At 44.3% G+C, this 14,640-nt stretch overlaps 1 protein-coding gene across 1 annotated transcript in view; it reads right to left on the reverse strand.

The window, feature by feature from the left end:
- The window catches only part of MARCHF4 (membrane associated ring-CH-type finger 4), a gene marked incomplete at both ends in the record, with an annotated part of 78,871 nt that extends 64,614 nt beyond the window's left edge, over positions 1–14,257 (reverse strand). Inside the window, one exon of the mRNA XM_079538743.1 lies at positions 13,796–14,257. Coding sequence (XP_079394869.1) covers positions 13,796–14,257 — 462 coding nt within the window. The remainder of the gene's footprint in view (positions 1–13,795) is intronic.
- Between the last annotated feature and the right edge of the window lie 383 nt (positions 14,258–14,640).

The following is a 14,640-nucleotide window of genomic DNA, read 5'->3' on the forward strand; positions in this document are numbered from 1 at the left end:
CCAACCAAAACATAAAACAGAGCCTTGATATGGTGATAAGCCTCTCACCAGCTTCAGAGGAGATTGCAACATTCATCCTGTATGTTTCTGATCCTCCTGAACACAGAGACAGCAGCTCAGTTACACAAACACACACACACACATTTGTACGTCCTGCATTTGCAAATAATCTCTGACGTGGAGCCTCTCAAACTGCTCTGAGGAAATACATAAGCTTGCAGCCATCACTGCACTGCCCTTGGTGTACCAAGACCGTGACAATTTCTGAAGGGTTCCAGCAGCTTAGTTCCCTTTCCCAGTAACAGAGGCACTTCGGCCACCTCTTATCAAAGTTCCTTCTTTCCTTAAACAGCACAGAATTACTTCTGATATTATCCCCACCGTACATGCTCATTTAACTGGTCTGCAATTGCCCCTACCATCTGGCTCTCCACTCCAATTGGGTTTTCTCTACTAACCAACTTCCAGTATGCTGGCTCAGGTTTTCAGGGCTTCCCATTAACATCCTCCATGCTTGTTCTGTCTGAGGTGAAAATGTCTTGGCTGGGTGCAATTGCCCTGTCAGAAGAGGCCAACAAAAACAGCTGATCCTGGACTGTGGTCAGCAGAGAGGACTCCAAAACTTATACTGCGTGGTTCCTTGGTTTCCCTAAATTGAATACCACAATTTCCTAAAAAATGTAGGGTAATTAAACTTGCTAAGCTGGCTTCTTTGCTGCCTAGTAAGAGTGGACTTCTTATGTTCCAGTGTTATCACTTGGTCACTTGTTTTTATGCAACTCATAAGAGCTTAAGAGTTCTGCATCCTTTCTTTGTCAAAGGTGGCTGACTTTGGCAAATAAATTTATATGTTATTCAGTGCATCTCATGGACTTCTAAACAGACCTCGCACAGATAAGCACTGTAGCTTAGTAGTATCTTAGGAAAGCAAGCTAGAAAGGGAGAAGATTTTTTCATTGTTAAAATACATTTTGGGACAGTATTTGAAGCCTTCCAGCTTTTCAGCCAAATTAAGTGAAAGCAGAAAGCAAAAATAGCCTGTAGAATGACAGTGAGCTTCCAGCACTTGTAACAGAATGCTTTTGTTTGTTATAAAGAGACTAATGCCTATTTCGGTAGCCATTAGTCAAGGTACAATAATAACATACTGCATAGTTTTAAAGATTCCTGATTTTTAAAAATCTGCATTTGCAAAGTTGAAAACCTTACTTACAAATCTCCTTTTGCCTTTCCTTCTGTTTAATGTAAACAGAAATAGTTCTTGCTCAATCAAGCTTTTCTACAATCAGTTTTTCTGTGACTTGGATTTAAAACAGTTTCACCTCTTGGAGGCTTAGTGATTATTGGATCAAGAAATATCTTGGCTACGACAAACAGAAATATCTGAGCCTTTGCTATTATTAGCGATGTTTGTTCTCATTCTTCAACCTGTGGTTGGGCAGCTATTTTCCCTTGATATTTATCTGACTACCATTAGAAAAATCTCAACCACTGTCCAAATCCACCCTGGGGAGCTAAAGCAGACATTTAATCCTATCCTTTTGTACACCTCCTGCTGAAATCACTGTAAAGGCTAAGGGGAGATGTTATTGCTGTCTTCAGCCATCTCAAGGATAGGTAGAGCAAAGACAGAGCTAGACTTTTCTCGAAGGTACCTGGTTATAAGATAAGAAAACATACACAATTTGGAACAGCAGAAATTCAAATTGGAAATCGGAAAAAAAAAGCAAACATTTGCACCAGGAGGGCATTCAAATATTGGACCAGGTGCCCAATACTGGACCAGAGAAGTAAGTAGAATAACCATTCTTTGAGTGACACAGCTCTCACTTTGACAAGGCCTGCCCAGCCTCAATCAGTCCAACCTACTTGAGCAAGGTGATAGAGATGACCTCCAGAGGTCCCAGCTTCCTAAAGCATTCTATGGTCATGTGATTTTGCTCGAGCTGAGGTCATCAAATCATAGAATCATCAAGGTTGGAAAAGACCATTCAGTTCATCTAGTCCAACCATCAACCCATCTCCACTGTTCCCCCTAATTGTGTCCCTCAGTGTCCCATCTCCACGGTTCTTCAGCACCTCCAGGGACAGTGACTCTCCCACGTCCCTGGGCAGTCTGTGCCCATGCCTCATCACTCTTTCGAAGAACAAATTTTTCCCAATATGTAATCTGATCTAAACACTCACAATTACCTCCTTCCCCTTATATTTGCATCACATGCCTGAGCACATCTCCAAAGAAATGAAGCAACATCAAGAAAAAGTTGAGAGAGGAATTCTCATGAATAGCTGCAGTATGGGAAGGCCAAGGGCTCTCCTGCAGATTTTCGCATCTGCAAAAAGGGCAAGAAATAAACCCATGAGAACTGGCAAAGAGAATGCTGATGGCAGCTGGGTCAGGTCATGGCAGTTTAGTATGCTCAATTTTATGTAGGAGTCCTCCCTGCGGGCTATGGGGGCTGCAGAAATGTTTTTCTTAGAAATGATGTAGCCATCCTATCTATGAAGAAAATTTTCCAAATGTGGGTTAAATGTAGGTGACAACACTTCTGCTCTCATATGTCAGAGGAGGCCATGAACTGCTTTTTTTCTAACTTGCTGAATCTCATGCATGTTTGCCCAGTCTGAAAGTTTCTTGCTTTCAATCTGATAAACCTGTCTTCAACTATAGAACATTTTTCCTTGAGGGAAATCTTTGCCAGGCAGCCTAAGGGTTACAAAAGCTCATTTCTAAGGATACATGAAGTTACACGGTCCTTCCTGTGACAGAAAAGACAGAAGTTCATATGCGAAGACAATTTCAGTTCTTTCTTTCCCCAGATTTTTTCCTTGGGCACTGCAACAATTTCCCACTGTCAAAGATTTAAAATCAAGATGGGGTATTTCTTCTCCAGTCCTTGCACAGCTGTTAACCTTCAAGCAGGAATTTCATTGACTGAACTTATTTCACAGCTATTATAAAAAGTTCAGACTACACTAGCCCAATAACCTCCCTCAAGCCCTAAATCTTGTCAGAATTCACCTCTCTTGAATGTTAAGGAAATATTGTTTTTTTTACATCCTAAAATGTGAACTCTCTGGGGCAGGAAAAGCCTCTGCATTACTTCTTGGTGCTGTGCTTGACATACTGACATCCTCTAAAGGTTACCACCATATTAAAATAAAGAATGGTCTAGAGGCCAGGAGCACCTATAACTTTACTTCTTCCTCTTCTGCAAACCCTCTCTTTAATTACTTAACTGCTATTTCTCTGCTGATATAATACTTTACTATTACCTACTTTTCTTGAATGCTCATCTGATCCGTCTTAATCTTCTTTTAATATCACCTGGAATGGGATAATAATCAACTTGTACTCTCCCAGTACCTTTAATCCTGACAGGTCCTAGTGCACTTAACAAGAAGAAAAGGAGAGGGAAAGTGCTTCATTTCCCAGACAGGACAAGGTCAAACAAGATACCAGTCAGACTGAGAAGATCTGATACAACTAGAAGTGCTGGGGTGAGCTTAGTTCATGGCACTGTACTTGTGGAAAATGCAAATAACCTCTGAGCTTTAGTTCAGTGCCCACATGAAATACCAGGGTAGATGCTGATGTGATGAGGGTGAAGTGTCAGCAGTCTCCCTGGGTGCCAATGCTGTGTATTGTGTCTTCATCAGCCATCCACAAGGCTTTCTTAACTCTCCCAAAGACTGGGAATTGGAGTAAAAACTGGACAGGATCCACCTGGGTAATGACAGAGAACACTGATGGGAGGGAAGATGCACATGGAAGTTCTTGGGAAACCTGTTCTTCAAGCGTTCATCAAAGCAAATGTTCTTCACATTTTCATTTTGATTCAACTGAAGTAAGGTAATGTCTGTGCCAGGAATGTTGGAGAAAAAAAAGATTATAGAAGTGAAAGCAAGAGACAAGGATCTAAGCATGTGTTTGTGTGACTTGAAAGAAAGCAACAAGCAATCTGGGCATGACCTCAATACATAGCTGGAAAATGAGAGGAAAGAAGCTCAAGCTAAGGGTAGAGTTAATGTCCTGAGTGAAAGTGTTGGCACAAGAAAAAGGCAGAAAAAAGATGAACATGGAGGAAAATGCTGGATACAAGAAATCTGAGCTACTTTTACTGATGCTGAAGCATTCACTAAGTCTGGGAAACACAAGGAGATCTGGGACTGGAGTGAAAGAAATGAAACCTGCAGAACTAGCCTTAAGGGCCATAAAGGAGAAAGTATCCAAGCTGGAAAAAGATGGGAAGGGCAAAGAGAAAGGAGGTTTGTGGGACTCCATTAGGAAGGAATGTGGAGGAAATGTGAGCCACCACATCAATGTTAGAGTGATCAGAGAAGCAGGAGAAAAAGGGGAGGCTAGGGCAACGTTTGAGGTAGGACAGGCTGGAGGCCTGGATCTCTCAGAACAGGTCACATTCAGGCTTGCTGAGGGTACCTTTAGTTGGGAACAGAGTGCAGACGCCTGCAATGAAATGATGGGAATCTCTTCTTCCATCCTGTATGTGGTTATTTGTGACAAGGAACAGTCCTAGCCTAAGCCTCATTGAAGACAGCCTTAAAGCTGCTCTTGCAGCGCTTTTCTCTCAGCTCTCTTAAAGAATCAAGGCAGAAGAACTTAAATCATTAACAGCATGAAAGATTCAATAGAGGGAATACTTACTACATCTGCAGGCTTATCTGAAAGGAGAAGACTGGTTAAAAAAAAAAGAAAAAAAAAAGATGCAACTAAATTGGGCCAAGCACAGCTTCTCCACCAAGGCAGCAATTTCAACTGCACAGATCTAAGATGAAGGAGGACTAACTAGAGAGCAGTTCTGAAGGACACAAAGATTATATGGGACCATGAGTTGAATAAAATTAATAACCTTCTGCTGCTCCAAAAATAAATAAGTAAATGAAAGAAAAGAGAAAGCAAACATCACCCTGAAATGGCTGGCATCTGTTATCTCCTGAAGAGGACTCAAAATCTTTCTGCACTACTCAGCATTAACAAAGACTCAACCAGATAATTGTTTCCACTTTAGACAGTGCTTTTAAAGCAGAATATACACCATCTGGTGAAAATCCAGAGGAGAATACTAAAGGATTATTAGAGTTCTAGAAATTATGTCGTAAGAGCAAAGGTAAATTTGGGATTGTTTGGACTACAAAATAGCAAGGAGTGTCACAACATTAGATATCACTTCAACTTGTGAAGTCCTCAGAGGATCAATTTTTGCTATATTTACATTCAGTTGCTGGATAAGGCTTTCAATTACTTACTACTTGGGAAAAAAAATAATTTGCTGTCCTCCTAATGGGGAGGGCAAGAAGAAATGGGCTGCAGCAGGAAAGATTCAGGTCAGACATTATATAAAACTTGCTAGCAAGAGGGAAGAAGGATCATGAAGTCCTATAACAGGGTGTCTAGGGACAAGTGGAGTCTTCAACCACGCTCACCCTCAAGAACTGGTTATATCAGCCTGTGTTAGATTTTTAGATGGGTGGACTAATTGATCTCTTGAGACCTGTGCACCGCCTACTGCTTGGACAGGATCAGTGCATATCAGTGCATGGTTTAAGCAACAAGGTAAATCCATATAGTAGCAGAGGTTACGATGGTAGCCACAGGAAAAGGCTTCACAGAGACTAGTTACAGCATGCCTACGTCAGATGATGGCAGACACCCCCAAATGCTCAATGTACTACAAACTTATTTAAAGATGTTTCCAAACAACGTGTATTTTATGCTGAGGTGACAAACATAAACACAATGTCAACCAATTGATCCTTGTCAGTCTTTGCCTCCAAAGGGAAGAAGGAAACAACCTGTGAAACATATTTTGTGTTATAATTCTTCTATTCTTTACCATCCTTTCCTTCATTTGCACCCAGGAAAGCAGGTTAAACTGATGTGACTGTTGTGGGTGATGATTTTCAGAGTACCACCAATGTTTGAGCTACAAACAAAGTGTGCCTGGATAAGATGATAACATGGACCATAGGAAAACCTATGCAGAGTAGAGTCCCATGGGATAGATAGGACCAAAGCTTGATGTTTTTGTTGACTTTGACAAAAAAGAAAAGGAGTTGAGAGAAAACCACCAAAGAGTTTAAAACTATGACAGAAGAAATGATCTGTGAGAACTTCAGCTTCTGGATCTTGTCATTGGAGACCACCTGCTTAACAACTTTTCACAGGGGGCCATGGCGACAGCGGATTTATTACCTACATAAGCTTCCAGGTCTTGCTCTTTTTTTCCTCAATGGAGAGAAGGCAACACTCATCACTCTTCACTGCCAACAACCTAATTTGTTCTACTGTAACCACTGATGAAGCAGAAAAGGATAAAGGTCAGTTGTTAAAGGACAGGGAAAAGTAAGTAAGTTTTCAACATCAATCAATTCATTGTAGTCAAGTAACCCCAATTAACAAAAGAAAAGGAGAAAGACAGAAAGTTAACAAGCTGTATTATTTGAGCCTGCTTTTCTATGGGAAGAATATAATGTTATTTTGTGGGGGTTTTTTCTTCCCTATAATTAACAGATTTAACATTCTTGTTAAATCTTGCTGTTGAAGCTCTGTTCTCCATGGACTTTATAGGCGTCCAACCTTTCAGCTTGCCTAGGCCACACTGAATAAAGAGGAATTGTTTTTGGCCACGTTTAAAATACTTCATGTGGTTAATGCATATAAGTAACAAAAAGAGGGCAACAAAAACATGGATTACACACATATGCCACAGTATGCAGTGCATCTGAGCCAATGCTGTTGTCTTTTCCATAACAGCACATTCACAGTTTTCCTCTTTTTCATCAGCTAGTTTTCATGAAACTTTAAGGAATTTAATTCTTTTCAGATCTCCAATCCCTGCCAAATCTGATTGAAATCAGCCAGTGGACGGTAGAGGAGAGCTGATGAGCATACAATCTAACACCTTCATGTGGCTTTACTACTTCAGTAATCTGCTAATAACAGAGACTGGGTGGCCACAGATATGTGCCAACCCTGATTATAGTCTATCTCTTTATTTTACTCTAGACCTAGGTGTGAGGAAAACATAACCCATTTTTCAGTTCAGATTATTTTAATCCACTCCATATCATTAAATCATCCCTTTACACAGCTGATAGAGAGAGCTAAGGTGTAACTGCATGGAGAGGCTGAAATGCCTCCTCAGCAAGAGACTGTTGGGTTCTCACTCTCTAGCAGGCAAAGGGAGGATTTTAGGTGTGGGGCTAGTAGTTCTGCTGCTGTCTCTGGCATAAAAGTTCAGCTTAAAATCACAAGCCCTACATATTAAAATAGCACAATCCTTGTATGGGAATTGCTATGTCACAGCCTGAACCAATGACTGAGCACCTGGTAAAAGGACACAGCCAGCCCTGGGAGTAGGTAAAAGCAATTCACCTGTGCAACTCCCTAAGCCTCATAAGGGCTGGCTGCCAAAAGGGAAGGTGCTCTATCTGGAGATCCTTTCTTTTGGAGTATTTTGTGAGCCCTGATCCTTGGCATGGGTAAACAAATTTTTCTTTAATTGGATTGTGACTGTCACTATTTTTTGGGTAATTTTGCACTGGTTATCTACTATTGCCTTTCCCTGCAATCCCCAACCAATGTTTCCCCCCCCCCCCCGGCAGTGGATTTCTGCAGGTATAATCTGAAGGGCTGCTGAGCACTTGCAGTTCCTTGGGAAGTGATTCAAGGACATCTTTCACCCAGAAGCCTTGGACCAAGGCCTGACCCAAGGAATGTAGATGAAGTTGAAAGCTTTGCACAGGTAATCACCTTTCACAACTTGGAACCACACATGCAGTGGACAAATAGGAAATGCAGCGTCATAGACACTATGAATCATGCAGATTGTGGCACAACTGTAATTCTGACCTTTGGACCATCCTTGAATGGAAAAACACCAATGCAGGAAAAAAACTGTCATAGTGGAGGTTCTTGCTGTGAATGAATATTTGTTTGAAAGAAACCTGAATGCAGTTCAGTTTTGTACAAACAGAGCCCTTCCAGGAGCAAGTGTTGCCTTTGTGGGAATAACAGTGACTCTACAGATGCAAACAATGGAGCTACATGCTTTTGCATTGCTTGTTCTGTCACTAACTGACATCAGCCACTGTTAATCACGGCTTGAAATGTATATTTAAGAAACGGTGACAGAAACACAGACAAGTTCCTTCAGAAAGCCTTTCATATGGAGGAAAGTGAAAGAAAAGAAAAACTGCTCCTCGGGCTAGCTGGTGGCACTGAAATAAATGGGTCAGGCATCAGAGTTTCAGCAGGCACAAAAGGTGAGCACCCTGTCTCCTGGAGCAATTAAAAGTCAATGGGATTAGCGGCCTTCACAATTATTTATAGAAACCCCACTGTGTGCACAACATTACTGAAATACAAGGGTCAAGTCCCTGGTACTGGATGCCTACTCTTCTGCTGTTGAAGTTAATGGGAGCTTTGCCAATCAACTCTGTGGCAACAGAGTCTAAATCTAAAATAGATGACATCCTGTGCTCCATTCAGTTGATCGCTCAAAAAAGCCTTTGCTGAAGCCAAAGAAGTTCTGCCTGCACTGCACAGACTTCATCCAGGAACAGGTGAAACAGAAACGCTATGTATAGAAGTGCTGAAAGTCAAAGAAAGGAAAGCAGAGAGGTGGATTGAACGTCACAGGAAGCTTCTTCCCTTCCTTTCTGTTATAAATTGCAGTATACAGACTGAAATCTGATGAGCTGCAACCCAGCATCTCTGAGGCTTCAGATTTAGCAGGACTGGCTGTTTTCCAACGAATAATTCTCCTTCTAAGACCACATAAATGAATCGTGTGGGAACACACCTATGAAAAGTACTCGGATGGGGTGCCTGCACTGCCATTATGTGATTCAACATGTTCGAAAACAATGTGCTAATGTTCTAGCCAGCTTAGACAGATCTCACCAAACACCTGCATCTCCTTTCCTGAGCTTCCCTGCCTTTCCACTTGCTTGTAATGATACTTGTGTAGTTGCTCCTTATCACATTTATGCTTCTAATTCAGCCACAAGCTACCTCTTATCCTCTTTATCTTACTCTAGAAAGGAGATACCCAATTCTGCTTTGTCTTACAACACTGTAAAGCAAAAATCAAGCATCCCAGTGATTTCCTGAACTTCTCTGTGTTATGGAGAAACCAGTCTGTAGAGTAGCCATATTTCCTGGCATAGTTTGTGATTTCTCTTCAGATGCTACGAACCAGCAAGCTAAGGAGCGCTTCTGGGTGTGCCTGTGTTTGTAACAGGAGCAAGTTCGAGATTCTCACCTGTTATTTCCAGTGGCACATGCTAAGGGCTATCCATTCAGTGGTACTCAACATGCATTGCTACTACATGGAAGCATCAAGAATGGTGTGTTCATCCAGACTGTGGAACAAGAATGAGCCAGGAATTGCCAGGTGGGGCTGTTCCTGTCCTGTACACAGGAGAGAGTTCTCGATGAATTTAGGGCCACCTTAGCTCCAGGCAGGTTCTGACTGTGGCAGCAAGTGCCTGCATTACCTTACAGGCGCATGAAATCTAAACATGCATTGGAGAGGCATGTCTTACTGGTTGTGTGCAAGGAGCTGTGAGCCCTGGGGCTATAGACCAGCCTTAGGATCTGCTCCTCTTCAGTTTTCCTGATCTCAGACTGATATCAAACCTGAAGAATGTACTGTACTTTCAAATGCATTATCTTTAATTAATTCTGATGACTGTAGACATGATTTGGTATCCACACGGCTTTACAACCAGTATTAAATGTAGTTAAGTCCTTTGGCTTGCTAATGTCCTGCAGAAGGGAGCTCCACAGCCCTATGACATATCACATTGAAATACATGTCCTGCTATCCACTACAAGTTGTCTTCCCTTCCAGTTTCCTTAAAGGTCTCCATGTTCACATGTTAATGAGCCGGTCTCCTTAAAATCTGGAAGGGACTTTAGTGGGAAGAAAAATCTATTCCCCAAGCTTTTCCGCTGAGTACACAGCTATGTCCAATCTAGCAGCCTGCTGGCAAAAGTCACAGTCTGTTCCCTCTGATCCTCCTTAGCCAACCAGTCCTATCCATGCTATTAAAATCTCCGCCTTTACAGAATTCTTCCTCAGAACAGAGAAACACAGGCAGAAACTGACAGGTAGGAAAAGATGTATGCACACTCTGACAGAATCTTGCAAGCAATCCTTGAGACGCTGATTTCTAAATGATCTCAGTTTCATCTAAGAATGCTTTTCTATTTATTTTCAGCACAGCAAGCACCAGCTCAGAAATCCGAAATGCTACCATACTGCTAACTCCTTGTGACATGAGCAAACACTGTATCTGCGGATGCAGAGGGACTTCTCATCCATGTACTTTCCTGCTACTCACCATGACTTGCTTTCAACTTGGATCCATACCAAGCACAATGAAACATATGTGAAAGCAGAGCTCGCTTTAGTTTCTTTCTCTTGCAGAACGTTGCCAAAGATCCAGGAAAGCAGACAAGATTCTGCAAACATGAAGCATTAACTAAAACAGAAGAAAATACTCCCGAATCTTTCTTTCTCACTTTCTCTCTCAAGCTCTGCCTTTCAATCTGCAGTTTCAGAACTAGCTGACACAATGGTGCAGGATGTAAAACCTTTCAAAATGCCAAGTCAGTCTCTGAAAGGCAACGCCATTGCCAAGTGTACAGTCCAGCTCACTGGCTTTCATGACATTAAACCAATCTTCAGTATATTCAATTGTCTCTTTCAACTGCCAGACCCAAGCTGCACTCTCTCCATGCCCTCGAAGTGGGAGGTGCTGTGCTCACCTGGGCACCAGGTCCCTTCATTCTTGTCTGCATTACTTTTTTTCCCTGAATAACCTGCAAGGATTGGTTCTACAATAGTGAGCTTTACTCCTTCCTACAGTGCTCAGCACATTTATAATGAAAGAATCAGTTTACTCATAAGAGCCACAAACAAACGTGAGGAGCTTAAGATAGAAGCAATTCAGTAGCCCACAGTATTGTGCTTAGTGGGCAATCACAAATTTAAAGTGAAAATCCCTACAGATTTTGCTTCGCATTAGATATTAAATAAAACCCACTTGGGAAGCCGGATTAGTAAGAAACCTTTTTGGCTGCTGCATATATATATAAAAAAATCAAAACAGGATTAAATATCTTTTGGAGACTCAGTGTCATTTTATCTGAGTAAATAAGCTTAAAGTGCCTAACAGTCAATTTATAATGAAGGCTTTTGTTCTTGGTACTGTGATGCAGCCTTGCAAATTTGCCCACAGCTGCAGCAGTTTCAGATATTTCTGACAGGTAAATAAAACACAATTTATTTCTGCCATTGTTATTAATCTGCTCAGTAAAGAACTTGCAATTGCATTTTCTTTCCAATTGGATACATTTTCATGATGATCTTGGCAAGGGTGGTAGGGAATAACGTGCATTTATGGCATCTATTGCTGCAAGCGTCTGAAAAAGAGGCTTTGCTCAGCTGTTCAGCTGGAAAACAAATGGGGAATAAATACTAAATCAGTAACAACCACCTCAGTGAGTAAGAATGTAGAATTCAGGCAGTGTATTTAGTGGTTGGCAGCCCTGCCAATGGCAGGGGCTTGGTACTAGATCATCTTTAAGGTCCCCTCCAACCTAAGCCGTTCTATGATTTAGGACCATTGGAGTTTCATGGATGTGAGGGCCAAACAAACCAAACTGCAGGTCTTGACATCAGTGCATTGATTCAGGTCTCAGTCATTCCAAACCGTACTTGTAAAAAGCTGTGTCAGGATATGACCATGCCTTACAACTCCCGACTTGGGCCCACATATTGACTTGTGCTCACCAGTGCTAAGTCTTAGCTGGGCTAAGGCTTTCAAGACATGCTGGTGAAAAAGAAATTATTTGCAGAAAAAGGTACTACTGAGGGGTGACAGACAGAATCCAGCTGTAAGTGTCTTATTATATTGGTCAGAAACTGTGAGAAGAGAAAAAGAGAAATTCTATTAAATGCCAGTCACATCTGCTTGGCTTCTCACTCAGGTAGGCTGGCAGATGGTCAGCAAACAGTCCCACTTTTACAATGCAAGCTACACAGTCTTTAAGCATGAAAATTAGCATCCAATTATTTCGCAGCGTTGATGTTTGCCAAGGAAGCAGGTTACTTCTGTTTTAATTCTGCTTAGGCTCTATTTGCTCACACATGCACACTGATCATGCGGCACTACGCCTCCTGTACACAGGCAGAATTGTAAGCCAGAGAAGAGTACTAGAAACGTGGAATAATGCAAATTCCCAGGCAGGGAGCTGCTCAGCTTCCAACTTTTAGAAGAGACAAGGATGAGACAGTCAAGTGAGGAAGACATAAAGCATCTCCAAAAAGCAGTGATTACCCCAACCTTCACCTAAAATCCTACAGTGAGAACTATGTCTCGTGGCTATTAATCAGCTGTACAAGCGTTAGAGAAGGCTACAGTCTACTGAGCACCTAGCTCTGATGGGGAGGACATGAGGGCATTCAGATGAGTCCATGGTAGGCCCTGCTTCTCCCGAAGATAAACGCAAGCCCACTGCCCCCTCTGTGAACCACTACCACTGACACAGTGGTAGGCACGGTCACTGCCCAGCACAGTGCATCACGCCCTGGGACTGGCAGGATGTGTTCCTGAATGTGGCTGCTCTCAGGTGAACAATGGCTTTCCTTGGCAAAGCACACAGGTCCTTAAACAGGGAAGAAGACATGGAGCAAAACCTGCTTTGCTCAGGATTTTAACATATGCCCTGTGTGTCACAATCTTTGCCTGAAATAGCAATGCGTATCAGCTAAGTTGAACTTCGACTCATGCTTGTGCAAGGATACCTTATTGAGCTACCCTGGATTTGGGTTTGATCACAAAAGGAGAGATCTGCAGCCTTCCCTGCTGCCTGCAGTTGTATCACATTAAGTGCAAATTGTGCTGTGCATGTTATTTCATGGAAGTTCCCAGCTTGAAAACACGTGAATTGCTTGTAATTGTCATTAAAGAGGGAGAATAATGCTCCAAGGGTGGCACCTTATGTTATAGTGGGGTTGCATTTATTTAATTCTCTCATCTGATGGAAGGAAACTTCATTGGCCCAACCTCAGTCTGTACCACAGAGCATTTCAAGGCTGCTGCTTCAGCAGGTACAATTGGAGCCAGCAGTTTTTTTCCCTCCAGCAAGTGCAGTGGGAGCATGGAAGCTCTGGTAAAGCTGCAGAGCTCTTGCTGTGGGCACAGCTGATGAGGTGGGGTTGCTTTCTACCACGTGTTCCTACAGACTCGAGTTGTATTCTTAAAAGCCAACAGCACATTAAACGCACCCTTCTGAGATCATCACAATGGATCCCCATCCTTCGCATCCCTTTTGGCATCATCACAACTGAGTACCCTCTCGGGGATGGAGACTCCCATGCTGAGATGCACTCTGACTGTGAGTCCCCACTGTGCCACACCTGCGTGGCTGTAAGCCTGGGGATGGGCACCTGGAGCCAAGGCTCCTGGGCTGCAAGGGGCACAGCCCCAACATTTCCATGAAGAACCACAGCTGCGGTTAAGCTGAGCAACATCTGGCCCCCACACCTGCCCAGCACCTGGGCTGGGGCCATTCTGGTTAGGGGAGAGCATGCCCATCTCTAGAGCCCACTGGGCTGGGGCCGTTCTAAGTTAGGAGTGAGCATCCCCATCTTCTCTTCCCCTGGGTGCCGTTCTGCTTGAGGGAGAGCGTTCCCATCTCCTTTTTGCTCCGGACGAGCCAATATCCAACCCCACCACCCACCTCCGCGTACGGCCTCACCTGCTCAGGACCCTGGAAGCAGATCCTGCAGAGCGGGGTGCGGATGCCGCTATCGACGCTGCTTCCCAGCGAGTAGCGGTCCTCGGCCTTGCCCTTGCCGAAGTCATCCGAGGAGGTGCTGCTGGGCAGGGAGGCGGGCGGCTCCCCGGCGGGGCTGCCCCACTCCTCGGCTCCCGGGCTGCCCGCTCCGCCGCCCGCCGCCGCCGCCCGCCAGCCGGGCCCGCGCCCCCCGAGCGGAGCGGCGCCGCCGGCCCCCGCCTCTGCGCCGCCGGGCATGGGAAGCGGCGGCGGCGGCGAGGGCGGCGGCGGCGCGGGGGGTCTCCGCAGCAGGAAGACCTTCAGGTCATTGAAGAGCATGCGGCAGCGGCACTTGAGGAGGCCTTGGTTTCGCAACATCTGTCTCGGACGGAGGAGCCCGCAGCAGCAGTAACAGAAAATGACCGCGCCGGGTGGTATTAACATGTGCCTTTCCTTGACAGGCGGGGATGAGGTGGGAAAGAAAGGGCAGGAGCCGGGCGCCCCGCGGCCGGGGGGCTCTGCTGAGACCTCAGTGCTGCAGGGGGGCTGCGCTGGCCGGCCGAGAAACGACAAAAGAGGGCGAGAAGGGGGAGATCCCCGGCAGTCCGCTGAAATCTTGCAATAATATAAAAAAAAACCGAAACCCACTCTACTCCCCGGGGGGATTTTATCCCCCTCCCCCTCGGACGGGGCGGATTCCACAAGTTTGTTTGCAAATCAGCGGGAGGAGGGAAGAAATCTCCCACGCCGCGGGGTCCGGGGGCGCGGGCACGGTGCTGTGCGGCGCTCCGGAGGGAGCCCAGCTCGGCTCCGGCGACTCTAAGCCT

The sequence above is a fragment of the Tetrao urogallus genome (genome assembly GCF_951394365.1).
Source record: "Tetrao urogallus genome assembly, chromosome: 8".
In the NCBI taxonomy this organism is placed as follows: Eukaryota; Metazoa; Chordata; class Aves; order Galliformes; family Phasianidae; genus Tetrao; species Tetrao urogallus.